The sequence below is a fragment of the Scyliorhinus torazame genome, chromosome 19 (assembly GCF_047496885.1).
Source record: "Scyliorhinus torazame isolate Kashiwa2021f chromosome 19, sScyTor2.1, whole genome shotgun sequence".
NCBI classification, from domain to species: Eukaryota; Metazoa; Chordata; class Chondrichthyes; order Carcharhiniformes; family Scyliorhinidae; genus Scyliorhinus; species Scyliorhinus torazame.
The window spans coordinates 54,048,765-54,064,423 of record NC_092725.1 but is presented as its reverse complement, the minus strand read 5'-3'; the positions used below and the strand labels follow the sequence as shown (position 1 = coordinate 54,064,423).

The following is a 15,659-nucleotide window of genomic DNA, read 5'->3' as shown; positions in this document are numbered from 1 at the left end:
AGATTTCCTTCCCTTAAGGACATTTAGTGAACCTATTGGGGGTTAACGACAATGATTTCATTTTCACCCTTGGCAAAGACCAGCTTTCATTTCCACATTTTGTCACATTAAATTGACTGTATTCCATTACTGAACTGAGTCATACTGGGTGCTCCTCCGGAGGAGTGTGAACCGGGAAGGATTTCACAACCCAGCACCAAAGTCCATTGCCTTCAGTGCAGAAAGGGAACGGGGAACCAGCTGAGGTAGCAAAGGGGAGCCTTGTACACTGTAGGCTATACAGCTGCCGGTGACCCTCCTCCATTTCCAGCTCTTGATGAACGCCCTCCGCTCACGGGAGAGACTGAGGCGACGCAGTTTGGGGTTGTGCATATGTGTGGGTTCAGTGAGGGAGGTCGATTTGCTCGACTGGCTGGCTGGCTGGTTGGTGATGCAGAGTGATGCCAACAGAGCGGGTTCAATTCCCGTACAGGCGGCCATGAAGCTGCCACCTTCTCAACCTTGCCCCTCGCCTGAGGTGTGGTGACCCTCAGGGTAAATCGCCACCAGTCAGCTCTCTCGTTCTCGAAAAAGGGGAAGAGTGGCCTCTGGTCATCTGAGACTATGGTGACTTTAACTTTTCTACAATGAGTTCTGCTGTGGCGTTCATACTTTTTTTCCCCCTCCTCACTAGCCTGCCAATGCTCAATTCCACCTCCTCCAATTGCAGATCACCTTTCAACTGAGGTACATCCTCCGAGCCAGATGCGACGCATCCCCAGTTGCGACCAGTTCCGTTCGATTTCACTGCGACCCAACCTTCTGGGCCAAGAACGTCCTCAACTTGGGTAAGTTGCAGGAAAGGGTCGAGGGAGGGTTGTGTTTCAGTCCTCATGGGTAAACGTGACCAGCACTGAAACCTGCTTGATGCCTGTTGATGCTGATGAAGTGGTTGTCATTCCAAATGGCTGGGCCTTTGCAGCGGTAGGCAAGTTCTCCTGAAGTCTTGTCAAAAAAAACAAAAGAAAAACACCAGTGAGTTAATCATGTAACAAGCACACTTTGACTCAACAACGTTTCATCATGCTTTAGCAATGAAATAAGCTGGTCAACCAGCCCCTCCCCATCAATTCCTCCCTCTACACCTTTAAAGGCTCAGTGGAGTCCATTACTACAAGTACTTACTGCTGCCTTCCCACCGTGGTCCGTCTCCCCACAATGTTCTTACATTGAACGCTAGTCAGTTTTACCACGAGTAAGTGTAAATCAGTCCATTGGAGATGTAAAATAGGCAAGCATTCTATTCCGCTCTGACCATCCCCTTCCATTTTGCAGTAAAGTGTGTTTTTAGCATGGGGCACAAAATATAATAACCGTTTTGGGGGGGGGGTGATGGGTGGTTGAGGGGGGTGTCCACCTTGCACTTCTTATAGTTTGGGTATAGCCTGTGCCACCATTTCTACAGTATATCGGAGGAGAAATAGACTCCCAAGTGCTGCTGGGAAATAATCTTAAGATGGGAGCTGGGCACAAAGGGGAGGCAGGCAGCGAATGCTGTATGCGAGGGCTTCTTCTCCCTCACCCACCGGAACCTCAAACCGGCAGAATCACAGAACTGTCACAGCTCAGGAGGACCATTGTGTCTGTACTGGCCCTCTGAATGAGTAATTCACTAACCGCTCTGGTTCTCCATCCTTTCACGAGTGGGAACAGTTTCTCCCTCTGACCCCTTTGAGATTTTGAATGCCCCCATCAACAACCTCCCCAGTCTATCTAACTGAAGTATGTACTGACGTCTGCAGTCAGTGTTTGGCAGATGATGTGGAACTGCCCTCTCCCAAAGAAGCAGACATTTTGTTCTTTGCGTTGAGCCAGAGTTTGGATAGGGTGGTTGGTGGAGTTGGGCACACAATTTGCGATCTGCCTAGTGCGCTGTGAGGGAGTCTTGAGGGGAGGAAGGAGCCCAATGCTCTATTAGCCTTCGTGTCAGCTGGCTTCTGGTACTGCTCCCTCTAAGCCTTAGGTTCAAGCTCCTCGTCAAGGCAATATAATATGTCTAATATAGTACCGAGGGAGTGCTGCTTTCTTTCAGATAAGATTTTAAATAGGGAGCTCATCTGCCCTCTTGGATGGATGTAAAAGATCCCATAGCAATGTTCAAAGAAGAACAGGGAGAGGCTAATGCTTAAATTGCTCCCTTCTTGCAAGATGGACAGTTTGCAAGAACTTGAGAAATGTTCGCTAAGTAAGGGCACCATGGAGCAAACTTTGGGTGAATGAAGTTAAGACGCAGAATAACCATGAATAATGGAACAGGCTGCAAGGGGTTGAATGGTGGATTCCTATTCCTAATGTAACACCACAAAAAGCTGGTCATTTATCCCATTGCTGGTTGGAACTTTGTGTATGAATTGGCTGCATTTGCTTCCAGATACTATACAGTAGAAATAATTACTGGTTGTAAAATACTTCAGGATATTCTGATGTGAAGGGAGCATATTCTGATGTGAAGGGAGCAATATTAATGTGACACTACGTGGGGGCAGCACGGTAGCATTGTGGATAGCACAATTGCTTCACAGCTCCAAGGTCCCAAGTTCGATTTCGGCTTGGGTCACTGTCTGTGCGGAGTCTGCACGTCCTCCCAGTGTGTGCGTGGGTTTCCTCCGGGTGCTCCGGTTTCCTCGCACAGTCCAAAGATGTGCAGGGGTAGGTGGATTGGCCATGATAAATTGCCATTCGTGTCCAAAATTGCCCTTAGTGTTGGGTGGGGTTACTGGGTTATGGGGATCGGGTGGAGGTGTTGACCTTGGGTAGGGTGCTCTTTCCAAGAGCCGGTGCAGACTTGATGGGCCGAATGGCCTCCTTCTGCACTGTAAATTCTATGTTAATCTATGTTCTCTTTGACCGGGTGTTACTTTGATATGGTTCCCTTCTTGTTTGTGACCTTAGAATGGGGATCGCGGGCTGCATGGTGGTGCAGTGGGTTAGCCCTGCTGCCTCACAACGCCGAGGCCCCAGGTTCAATCCCGGCTCTGGGTCACTGTCCGTTGTGGAGCTTGCACTGGGTTTGCGTGGGTTTTGCCCCCACAACCCAAAGATGTGCAGGGTAGGTGGATTGGCCATTCTAGAAATTACAGTGCAAAAGGAGGCCATTCGTCCCATCGAGTCTGCACTGGCTCTTGGAAAGAGCACCCTACCCAAGGTCAACACCTCCACCCTATCCCCATAACCCAGTAACCCCACCCAACACTAAGGGCAATTTTGGACACTAAGGGCAATTTATCATGGCCAATCCACCTAACCTGCACATCTTTGGACTGTGGGAGAAAACCCACGCAACACACTGGGAAGATGTGCAGACTCCGCACAGACAGTGACCCAAGCCGGAATCGAACCTGGGACCCTGGAGCTGTGAAGCAATTGTGCTTGTACTTTCTCCCTGTGTCTGTGTGGGCTTCCTCTGGGGTGCTCCGGTTTTCTCCCATGGTCCAAAGAAGTGCAGGTTAGATGAGGCTACGGGGGGGAAGTGGACCTAGGTAGGGCCCTCGTTCAGAGGGCCAGTGCAGACTGTCCGTCTCCTGCACTGTAGGGATTCTACGGATCATGGAAGCAGTTGTCCATGTTTCAATCCAAACCTTGAAAATCTAACCCCTTTTATTTCCCTTCCCAACAGGCTCTCTGGTCTTGGACAAGAATCCACCTACAGCAGGGGGCAGTGGTCCTAACATGGCTACGGGCCCAAACATGCAGCCCCAGGACAGTAACACAGCTAAGGTCCAAGGACAGATTAACCTGGCACAGCTTCGCCTCCAGCACATGCAGCAGCAAGTTATGGCTCAGCGAATTCATCAGCGCATGCACCAGATGAGACCCATCCTGCCGGTTGCTCAGCAGTCCCGGGCCCCAGGCCCGCACATGGGCCAGCAACAGCAGGCGCTATCACCCAACAACCAGGTGAGCGTTTCCTCAGCGTAACCAAGTGAGTCACCACGACCCACCTCCGAAAGCTGGGGTTCAGAGGCAGCCGGAGGGCTTGGATGGTGGTCGCTTGGCAACAAGTCGTGCACGTCCATTTTGAATGATTGTCCCAGCTGGTTTGTGTCCTCCCCACCCCCATGTTTACAAACCCACAGCGCTGGGTTTTAAATGACAGAATCCATTATTGATCCTCATGCGTGGAAGTTGCTTTCTTGTCTTGAATGTGCTTAATGATGGATATTGTTGATTTTAATGACTAGGTCAACAAAAGGGATTCCTTTTTAGTCAGCACTCAACACAAGCTGATTAGGGAGGTCGGCTAGCTCGGTTGGCTGGATGGTTGGTTCATAATGCAGAGTGACGACAACAGTTCGGGTTCAATTCCCGTACCGGCTGAGGTTATTCATGAAGGTCCCGCCTTCTCAACCTTGTCGCTCGCTTGAGGTGTGGTGATGCTCAGGTTAAATCACCGCCTTGCAGCTCTCACTCAGAGAGAAGTCTATGGTCTCCTGGGACTACGGCGACTTTAATTTTAATTTAAGTATAAGAATGTCGCTGGGGATTATATCCTTTGTTGCGAAATTGGTGATGTCCTGTGCGGCACCATAAGAACATAAGAACTAGGAGCAAGAGTAGGCCATCTGGCCCCTCGAGCCTGCTCCGCCATTCAATAAGATCATGGCTGATCTTTTTGTGGACTCAGCTCCACATACCCGCCGGCTCACCATAACCCTTTATTCCTTTACTGTTCAAAAATCTATCTATCTTTGCCTTAAAAACTTTCAACGAGGTAACCTCAGCTATTTCACAATGACCTTTCACCCCCAAAGGCGATGGAGTTTAAATCCGGATCAGGCTAAATGGAAGAAGGCCCCCTCATTGTGTGATAAGAGTCCATTCCTGTGGGAGTCTTGTGATGTCTCGATGCATGGGTCGGCCCCAAGGCTACACCAAGAGCAAGTGTCCCGAGTTTGGGACAAAGTGTCCACCTCGAGCCGAGAGGCCCCACAATGTTTGGTGTGAGATATGCAAAAATGGTCATGTCAGAGGGTGGAGCAGACAGAGACTGACTTTTGAGGAGAGATTGAATCGATTAGGATTATTTTTGCTGGAGATCGCTGGGGGGGGTCTCATCGAAACCTATAAAATTCTAACAGGACCGGGTAGGTGCAGGAAGGATGTTGCCGATGGTGGGTGTGTCCAGAACCAGGGGTCACAGTCTTGGGTTATGGGGTAGACCGTTTAGGACAGAGATAAGGAGACATTTCTTCACCCAGAGTGGTGAGCCTGTGGAATTCGTTGCCACAGAAAGTAGTTGAGGCCAAAACGTTGTATGTTTTCAAGAAGCAGTTAGGTATAGCACTTGGGGTGAAGGGGATCAAAGGATATGGGGGGGAAAGCGGCTATTGAGTTAGATGATCAGCCATGATAATGGATGGCAGAGCAGGCTCGAAGGGCTGAATGGCCTCCTCCTCCAATTTTCTATGTTCTATGTTTCTCTGTGGGTGTTGCTGGCTAGGCCAGCATTTATTGCCCATTCCTAATTGCCCTTGAGAAGGTGGTGGTGGAAGGAACGGCGATACATTTCCAAGTCAGGATGGTGAGTGACTTGGAGGGAAACTCCCAGGTGGTGGTGTTCCCAGGTATCTGCTGCTCTTCTCCTGGATGATAGTGGCCGTGGTTGGAAGGTGCTGCCTAAGGAGCATTGGTAGGGTACTGCAGTGCACCTTGTAGATGGTGCACACGGTTTCCACTTTCGTCAATCAAGCGGGCTGCTTTGTACTGGCTGGTGTCGAGCTTCTCGAGTGTTGTTGGAGCTGCACTCATCCAGGCAAGTGGGGACTAGTCCATCACACCTCTGACTTGTGCCTTGTAGATGGTAGACAGGCTCTGGGGAGTCGGGAGGTGAGTTACTAGTGGCAGAATTCCCAGACTCTGACCTTGTAGCCACGGTGCTCATATGGTGAGTCCAGTTCCGTTTGGGCGTCAATGGTAACCCCCAGGATGTTGATAGCCGGGGATTCAGCGACGGTCATGCCATTGAATGTCAAGGCATTAAAATTAAAAATGACAACAAAAGGTTTGCAGGCTGCGAGAGAGAAAACAGTTACAATTCACACTGCGGAGCAATGGTTTCCTTTATAATCTGGCCCATATATTGCATCTGATGGATTGTGGGCATACATTGCCAGGTTAGGCAGTGTTCATCTTGACCATGCTTTGATCAGTCCTTAATGTGGGAACTTCCCTCTGCTGCCAGGCAGAGACTGGTGAAGGATGCTTATCTGAAAATATTTAAATGAAGTCCGCCTCAATCGTGCCATTGGGTGCACCTTGATGAACCAGGCAGTTCAGTTATTTCTGCCTGGAATGACGGACACCGTTGAAATTTGATGTTCCCGCCAACTGGTTGGATGTTAAGTGGTGGGGATTGTACATTGACCGGACGTGACAGGGTGGTCACTTCCGAAGCTGACGTGTTTGCCTTGTGCTCAGTCCCTGCAGCCCCCTCGCCTCATCAGCCTACAGAGCCTGCAGAGGAGCAACCCAAACGTGCCACCTCCCCCAGGCCAGCAGATGCGGATTGTTCCCAACGCGATCCGAATGACAGTCCCCCAGCCACACAGCGGGGCTCAGCACCACATGACGGCGAGCCCACTCATGAGACAGGTAAGATGGGACGGCCAGGTGGAGAGGCCTCGATCGAAAGCTTGCAGGGGTTGGGCTAAGGGAGAAGCTGGGGGCGGTGCTCTCATCCCCGGTATCCTCTGGATGCCCTCTGGAGATATTTGGATGCCTTGCCAGACAACCGGAGGTCGAATCCAAGGTCGTTTTGATTTTGCCCGCGTGCGGTGATGTTGGAGTTATGTCGGGGGGCATGTTGCTGGGCTAGTAATCCAGTGGTCTGGGCAGCATGGTAGCACAGTGGTTAGCACTGTTGCTTCATAGGGCAGCACGGTGGCCTAGTAGTTAGCACAGCTGCCTCACGGCGCCGAGGTCCCAGGTTCGATCCCGGCTCTGGGTCACTGTCCGTGTGGAGTTTGCGCATTCTCCCAGTGTCTGTGAGTTTCGCCCCCACAACCCAAAAATGTGCAGAGTAGGTGGATTGGCTGAGCTAAATTGCCCCTTAATTGGAAAGAATAATTGGGTAATCTAAAGTTTATTTATATAAAAAAAAAACACTGTTGCTTCACAGCACCTCGATCCCAGGTTCGATTCAAGGCTTGGGTCACTCTGCGGAGTCTGCACGTTCTCCCCGTATCTGCGTGGGTTTCCTCCGGGTGCTCCGGTTTCCTCCCGTAAGTCCCGAAAGACTTGCTGTTAGGTAAATTGGACATTCTGAATTCTCCCTCTGTGTATCTGAACAGGCGCCAGAGCATTGCGACTAGGGGCTTTTCACAGTAATTTCATTGCAGTGTTAATGTAAGCCTAGTTCTGACAATAAAGATTATTATCATTAATAACAGGGAGCCATAAGTTCATTAAAAAAAATATATATATTTATTAGTTTTTTAACACAATTTTTCTCCCTTACAAACAATAACCCCCACCTCGTAACAAAAAAAAAGCAAGAAATCGCGCAGAGCAAGATACATACATGGCAAAATGATATATTTACACAGCTTTGTACACTGGCCCTCTCCTGTACGTGCCAGTTTCCCCAACCCTTCATGTTATCTCTTGCTCACCCACCCTCCCCGGCAGTGTCCCCCCCCCCCCCCCCCCCCCCCCCAGGACGTTCTCTCTCTCTCTCTCTCTCTTTCCCCCCCCCCCAATGTTGCTGCTGCTGCTGACCGACTTCCTCTAACGCTCCGCGAGATAGTCTAGGAACGGTTGCCACCGCCTGTAGAACCCCTGCGCAGACCCTCTCAAGGCGAACTTAATCCTCTCCAACTTTATGTACCCAGCCATATCATTTATCCAGGCCTCCAGGCTGGGGGGCTTCGCCTCCTTCCACATTAGCAAGATCCTTCGCCGGGCTACTAGGGACGCAAAGGCCAGAATGCCGGCCTCTTTCGCCTCCTGCACTCCCGGTTCGTCCACAATCCAAATATTGCTAGCCCCCAGCTTGGCTTGACCCGGACTTTCACCACCTGAGATATTGCTCCCGCCACTCCTCTCCAGAACCCCTCCAGTGCCGGGCACCACCAAAACATATGGACATGGTTCGCCGGGCTCCCTGAGCACCTTCCACATCTGTCCTCCACCCCAAAGAACCTACTCAACCTCGCCCCTGTCAAGTGCGCTCTGTGGACCACCTTAAATTGTATCAGGCTGAGCCTGGCACACGAGGAGGAGGAATTAACCCCTACCTAGGGCATCAGCCCACAAACCTTCCTCGATCTCCTCCCCCAGCTCCTCCTCCCATTTACCCTTCAACTCTTCTACCAGCGCTTCCCCCTCTTCTTTCAACTCCTGGTGTATTTCCGACACCTTGCCCTCCCCAACCCATACACCCGAGATCACCCAATCTTGAACTTCTTGTGCCGGGAGCAACGGGAATTCCGTCACCTGTCGCCTCACAAAAGCCCTCCCCTGCATATATCTAAAGGCATTTCCCTGGGGTAACTCGAACTTCTCCAGTGCCCCTAAGCTCGCAAACGTCCCGTCGATGAACAGGTCCCCCATTCTTCCAATCCCCGCCCGATGCCAGCTCTGGAACCCCCCGTCCATCTTCCCGGGTAGAAACCGGTGGTTACCCCTGATCGGGGACCACACCGATGCTCCCATTGCACCTCGGTGCCGTCTCCACTGGCCCCAGATCCTTAGCGTTGCCGCCACCACCGGGCTCGTGGTATACTTTGTCGCCGAGAGCGGCAGCGGTGCCGTCACCAACGCCCCCAGGCTCGTTCCTTTACAGGACGCCATCTCCATCCTCTTCCATGCCGCCCCCTCACCCTCCATAACCCACTTGCGGATCATCGCCACATTTGCTGCCCAGTAGTAGCTCCCCAGGTTTGGCAGCGCCAACCCTCCTCGGTCCCTACTGCGTTCCAGGAACCCTCTCCTTACTCTCGGGGTCTTATTCACCCACACAAACCCCATAATACTCCTGCCTACTCTCTTAAAAAAGGCCTGAGTGATCACGATGGGAAGGCACTGAAACACAAACCGAAACCTCGGAAGGACCACCATTTTGACCGACTGCACTCTACCCGCCAGCGAGAGCGGTAGCATGTCCCATCTTTTGAAATCCTCCTCCATTTGCTCCACCAACCTCATCAGATTCAGTTTATGTAGTGTCCCCCAACTCCTGGCTATCTGGATCCCCAGATACTGAAAGCTCCCCTCCGCCCTCCTCAGCGGTAGGTCCCCTATCCCTCTTTCTTGGTCCCCGCCTGTAATACAAAGAGCTCACTCTTCCCTACATTGAGCTTATAACCCGAAAATCCCCAAACTCCCTTAGAGTCTGCATGACCTCCACCATCCCCTCCATTGGATCTGCCACGTACAGCAACAGGTCATCTGCATATAGCGACACCCGATGCTCTTCTCCCCCTCGGACCACCCCCCTCCATTTATTAGACTCCCTCAATGACATGGCCAATGGTTCGATCGCCAATGCGAACAACAGGGGGGACTGGGGGCACCCCTGCCTCGTCCCTCGGTACAGTCAAAAGTACTCCGACCTCCGCCGGTTCGTCACTACACTCGCCATCGGGGCTCTGTAAAGGAGCTTAACCCAGCTGATAAACCCTTCCCCGAACCCAAACCTACGCAGCACCTCCCCGAGGTACTCCCACTCTACTCGGTCAAAAGCCTTCTCCACGTCCATAGCTGCCACTATCTCCGCCTCTCCCTCCTCCGATGGCATCATTATCACGTTTAAGAGCCGCCGCACATTGGTGTTTAGTTGCCTGCCCTTTACAAATCCCGTCTGGTCCTCGTGGATTACCCCCGGGACACAGTCCTCGATCCTGGTGGCCAGCACTTTTGCCAGCAACTTATGCATCCACATTGAGGAGCGAGATCGGCCTGTACGATCCACATTGCAGTGGGTCCTTGTCCCGCTTTAGGATCAAAGAAATTGTCGCTTCGGGAGCCATAAGTTCATTACAGTTCAAGAATGGATTCTGTCTTTAAAAATCTGTAAATGAAAAGCTGATACCTCAAGAGTTTAAAACTCTGCTGGTTCACGTTGAATCTTGTGTCTCCAGTCCCAAACAAACCTCATTTACTCTCAACTTCTCGGAAATGCTATTGAGTCGTATCAAACTGCTACCATCACTACAAAGACTGCAGCGGTTGAAGAACCTAGTTTCTCAAGAGAGCGAGGGATGGGCATGAAGTTCTTGCCTTGCGAGCTGGACCCACGTTTGTGAGTAAATCTCAAGGCTCACTTCCTCCTCTTTTGGACAAGAATCGACCATTGTCCTGGCTTCGTCCTGCCATTGACCCAGTGTTGTTACTCGGTTGCTGCCTATGACCCAGAGTGTCTTCTGACAGGCTGACAATGTGGATGAGGTGGCATGAACAGCGACTGGACTGTCGGCTGCAGTTGGCTTTTGGCCAGATGCACTATTGCAGTGCCCATCTCTGACCGCTCTGCCATTATACAAGCCTCTCCACCCTTCATAGAATACCTTCAGTGCTGAAGGAGGCCATTCAGCCCATCGAGTCTGCAAGAGCACCGCTCCATCCCCGTAACCCCGCCCAACCTTTGGACACCAAGGGGCAATTTAGCATGGCCAATCGACCTAACCTGCACATCTTGGGACTGTGGGAGGAAACCGGAGCACTCTGAGGAAACCCAGGCAGACAGGGGGAGAACGTGCAAACTCCATGCAGTCACCCAAGACTGGAATTGAACCCGAGTTCCTTGCATTGTGAGGCAGCGGTAAAAACCTCTGTGCCACCCTGCTACTCTCTCTCTGTGCTGTTGGGGACCTTCAGGGTTGGCCTTGATTGGTGGGCTAAATAACTTCTATTTGAGCTCACATCCAGCTCACAGGTGAGCTTTGTCATGGGTGGACTTTCAAACTCTTCCATGCCTAGACTTGTACAGCGCCAAAAAGGCCCATCATCTAAATCCATGAGCAGCCCGGTTAGTCCGAGTCCCAGGCTCTTTCCCCATAACCTACGATGATTTTCTGCTTCAGATATTTAGCCAATTTCCTTTTGAAGGCTACTATCAGATGTATTTTCAGCACCCACTTAGTCAAATCCAATTCATAACCACTCATTGTATGTAAAAGAAAAAGGCGTTTCCTCCTTTGTTCTTTTGACAATAATAACATAAGTAATTGGAGCAGGATTAGACCATATGAACTGTTGAGTCTGCTCCGCCATTCAATACGATCATAATAATAATCTTTAATGCAAGTAGGCTTACATTGACACTGCAATGAGGTTGCTGAAGCCCCTAGTTGCCACACTCCGGCGCCTTTCCAGGTACACAGGGAGAATTCAGAATGTCCAATTCACCTAACAATCACGTCTTTCGGGAGGTGGGAGGAAACTGGAGCACCCGGAGGAAACCCACGCAGACACTGGGAGAACGCGCAGACTCCACACAGACAAGCAGGGAATCGAACCCGAGACCCTGGAACTGTGAAGCAACAGTGCTAACCACTGTGCTACCATGCTGCCCGGTGATCATAGCTGATCTCTGGCGTCAACTCCACTTTCTCACCCATTCCCCATATCCCTAAATTCTGAAGACCAAAAATCTTTCCATTGGGGTATTCCATCCACAACCCTCTGGGATATAGAATTCCAGAAATGTCCCACCCTTTGAGTGAAATAATTTCTCCTCATCCCCGTCCTAAATGATCGGCCCCCTTATCCTGAGACTCTGCCAGGGTGCCTGGGTGGCACTGCCAGGGTGTCCGGGTGGCATCTGTGGTGCCAGGGTACTACCCTGTCCGAGCTCAACCACCCAGGGGGCCCCTGAGCACCTGGGAGACCCCCTCCCCCCGAGTGCTGGTACGTCTGGTCCACATTTGTGGAAACTCGTGCTAAAATAGCGCCTGCGTGATCTCTCGCTGGGGAGTCGGTTAGTTCCCGGGAGGCCATTAGATCGGGCTCCCACCTTGCTAATGAGATGGAGATTGGTCTTAATTGGTCTCAATTGGTGTCTCGCCATGTCTGGATGGGATCAGGAACCCACCACCGGGAAGGGGCTGGTTAGATCGCGAACGGGTTCGCGCCCAGCGCGGATTCTAATTTCAGCCTCTCCCGCTATTTAACTGGGGCATCCGGATTAGCGCTGGGTGCTATCCGTCCACCCTATCGAGCTCCTTCAGAATTTCATAGGTTTCAAAAAGCTCACCTCATTCTTCTAAACTCCAGAGAAGATAAACCCAATTTACTCGACCTGTCATCATAGGGCAGCCCTTCATCCCAAGTACCAGTTAGTGAACCTTCGCTGTACCACCTCCAGTCCAAGTATATTCTTTCTTAAATGTGGTGCCCAAAACTGCACACTGTGCCCCAGATACAGTCTCCCCAATACCCTGTACAATTGTAGCCAGACGTCTTTGTTGCTCCAGTCCCCTTACAATTAATCCTCTGGATATGTGAATCTAAGCCTACTTGTGACAAAAGATTATTTATTTATGTTAAACAAAATAGTTATCCTTGCTCTGTCTAAATCCTTCATTACTTTAAACACCTCTTTTGAATCTCTCCATATTAGCCTTCTCTCTCTTTTCAAATTCCATCTGTGCAGAGTTGACGGGGCAAACTCTTAATCCATCTCATTGCTTCCTCCAAAAAGCAATTAAAATTAAAATTCAATTCAATTCATGGTCTCTGTAAGGGAGACTTAACTATAGAAACTCTTTACTATCTGTTTTTATATATCTAGCCCGCTTTCTTGTGCAGTCTTATTTTTCTTTGCTTCTCAATCTTTTGGTTGTTCGTTGCTGTTTTTTATGTTCTGTTTAATTTTCTGACCTATCATACACCTTTGGGCAATTATTTGCTTTTTCTTTAAGTCTGATGCTCTCCTTAATTTTTTTTAGTTGACCACGGATGGTGTGTCCTCTCCTTGGAGTTTTTCTTTCTCACAGGAATGTATCTCTTCTGTCTATTCTGAAATATCCCTTAAATCTCTATTGACCTATCACTTTTTAGCCTCATTTCCTGGTCCGCTTTAGCTAGCTCCGCTTTCATTCCCTCATAATTGCCCTTATTTAAGTTTAAAATACTGGTCGTGGAGTCATCCTTCTCTCTCTCATGCTGAAGGTATAATTCAATCATAGTCAAGGAAATGCTTCTACACTTATACTGGAAATTTCTCAAGACTCGGCGCATGACTTGTTATTTTTGAAATGATTTTTGTCAGGGAGCTAAATGTTTTGCCCACAGCGAGGTGTCAGAAACAGCATTGACACGTTTATCTGTGCTGCTGTTTGAGAGAAGAATATTGGAGACCGCACAGTGGGGGTGGAGGGGGGGGGGGGGCAGGTGGAGGTGGGGGGGGGGGCAGGTGGGGGGGGCAGGTGTGGGGGGGGGAGGGGGGGGCAGGTGTGGGGGGGAGGGGGGGGCAGGTGTGGGGGGGGAGGGGGGGCAGGTGTGGGGGGGAGGGGGGTAGGTGTGGGGGGGGGGGGGCAGGTGTGGGGGCAGAGTTCTTTTCCCTCTTTCGGGTACTGCCATGAGATGGTTCACAAGAAACATCAGCACAGGGAAGTATGGCCTTAAAAGTACTCCATCCTCTCTCTACTGCTCTTGGTTTAGATTAGTTTCTCACGACCCTGGTGTGGATTTTGAACCTGTCCTATTCTAACTCAAGTGAATTGCAAAAATTTTTTATAATGAGGTTGTTCCATTACGGTCATATCCTGATTAAAGTGCTCATGGAAAAAATGAATTTATTCAGCCCTGTTGGCTCAGAAAGGGAATGAAGACCCGATGGAATGATCTGTTGTGCGTCAGATGGTTCTGTGTGGTGGGTTACTGGAGTCCATTGAGAGTAATAAGCTCTAATTTCAAGAGAGTGGAAGGTGGCAGGGTATCAACCGAGATCATGGAATCATAGAATTTACAGTGCAGAAGGAGGCCATTTGGCCCATCGAGTCTGCACCGGCCCTTGGAAAGAGCACCCCACTTAAGCCCACTCCTCTACCCTATCCCCTGAGATGATCAGAGTGGAGTTGAAATTGACTTGAAAGAGTCCACAAAGGATGTAGCAGTTGGCGAAGGATAGTTATTTCCTTCAAAGCAACCAACAAGCCATGTGGATAGTGGGATCCACATTAGCTGTGGGGAGTTAAATTTGGGTGTGATCTCCAATTGTATGCTCCCAGTGTGAATCTTTGTGCATCTGGAGTAACACCTTCATACTCTAAGCTTCTCACCCTGTGGTTTCGATCTCTTCATTGCCTTGTCCCTCCCTCCCTTCCTGTCCAACCGCCTCCAGCTCTCAAATCCTATGAAAGCTCAGCCTTCCTCCAATGTGCTATCCATATAATCCACCTACAGTGCAGAAGGAGGCAATTCGATCCATCCAGTTTTCACTGACCCTGCAAAAGAGCACCCTACCTAGGCCTACTCCCCTCTACCTATCCCCGAACTCCACCTAACCTTCGGACACAAAATGGAAATTTTAGCATTTTTGCGGGTTCCTCAGTGACCTGGGGTGCATTCAACAGGAAACACCATTGACAACAGCAGAACCAGAAGATCCCACCGCCAGCGCATATGGCAGGCTGCCTCTCGTGGCCAGATGCGTGGTAAATCCCACCCCTTGGGAGTGGAATGACCGATGGGATTCCAGCAATGATGATAGAAGGAGAGAAGAAACTATTCTGACGAAATTGAGAAGAAAATGAAGAATTAATGTAAAAGCAAATTATTGCGAATGCTGGAATCTGAAACAAAAACAGAAAATACAGGACTATCTCAGCAGGTCTGACGGCATCTATGGAGAGAGAACGGAACTAACCATATAATTCCTACAGTCCAAAAGAAAACCATTCAGCCCATTGAGTCTGCACACACCCTCTGAAAGGACATCCTCTCCAGGCCACTCCTCCATGCCGGCAGCACTGCTGTCTCACAGCTCCAGGGACCCAGGTTCAATTCTGGCCTTGGGTGATTGTCTGTGAGGAGTTTGCACTTTCTCCCCCGTGTCTGCGTGGGTTTCCTCCGGGTGCTCCGGTTTCCTCCCACGGTCCAAAGATGTGCAGGTTAGGTGGATTGGCCATGCTAAATTGCCCCTTAGTGAAAGGTTAGGTGGGGTTACTGGGTTCCGGGATAGTATGGAGGCAGGGGCTTAGTAAGGATGCTCTTTTCAAGGGCAGACTTGATGCGCTGTAGATTCTATGATTCTATCCCCATTACCCCACCTAACCTTTGGACACCAAGGGGCAATTTAGGATGGCCAATCCATCTAACCTGCGCATCTTTGGACTGTGGGAGGAAACGCACACAGACACGGGGAGAAAAAGCACACAGGCAGTCACCCAAGGCCATAATTAAACCTGGGTCCTGGCGCTGTGAAGCAGCAGTGCTAATATTTCGAGTCTGGGTGACTCTTTCTCAAAGATGGAGAGAACTGGAAATCGGATGAGATTTATACTATTGTGGGGGCGCGTGGGGCTGGATAGAGGGCCAGCGATAGATGGAGATTGACAAAGATGTCGCGGACAGAAAGACAAAGGGAATATAAATGATGGTGATATGAATGATGGTGATAGTGACTAAGAAGGGTGCTGATGGTGGCACATTGAGAGATCAGAATGTGCTAATGGCAG

General features: G+C 50.3%; 1 protein-coding gene across 2 annotated transcripts in view; it reads left to right on the top strand.

Annotated features, from left to right (window-relative positions):
- LOC140396132 (E3 ubiquitin-protein ligase TRIM33-like) overlaps positions 1-15,659 on the top strand; it is a 159,254-nt gene that overhangs the window by 111,107 nt on the left and 32,488 nt on the right. For both annotated transcript variants that reach the window (XM_072484287.1, XM_072484288.1), the window contains exons 8-10: positions 710-827; positions 3,656-3,936; positions 6,457-6,630. In XM_072484287.1, the coding sequence (XP_072340388.1) occupies positions 710-827; positions 3,656-3,936; positions 6,457-6,630 (573 nt within the window). The remainder of the gene's footprint in view (positions 1-709; positions 828-3,655; positions 3,937-6,456; positions 6,631-15,659) is intronic.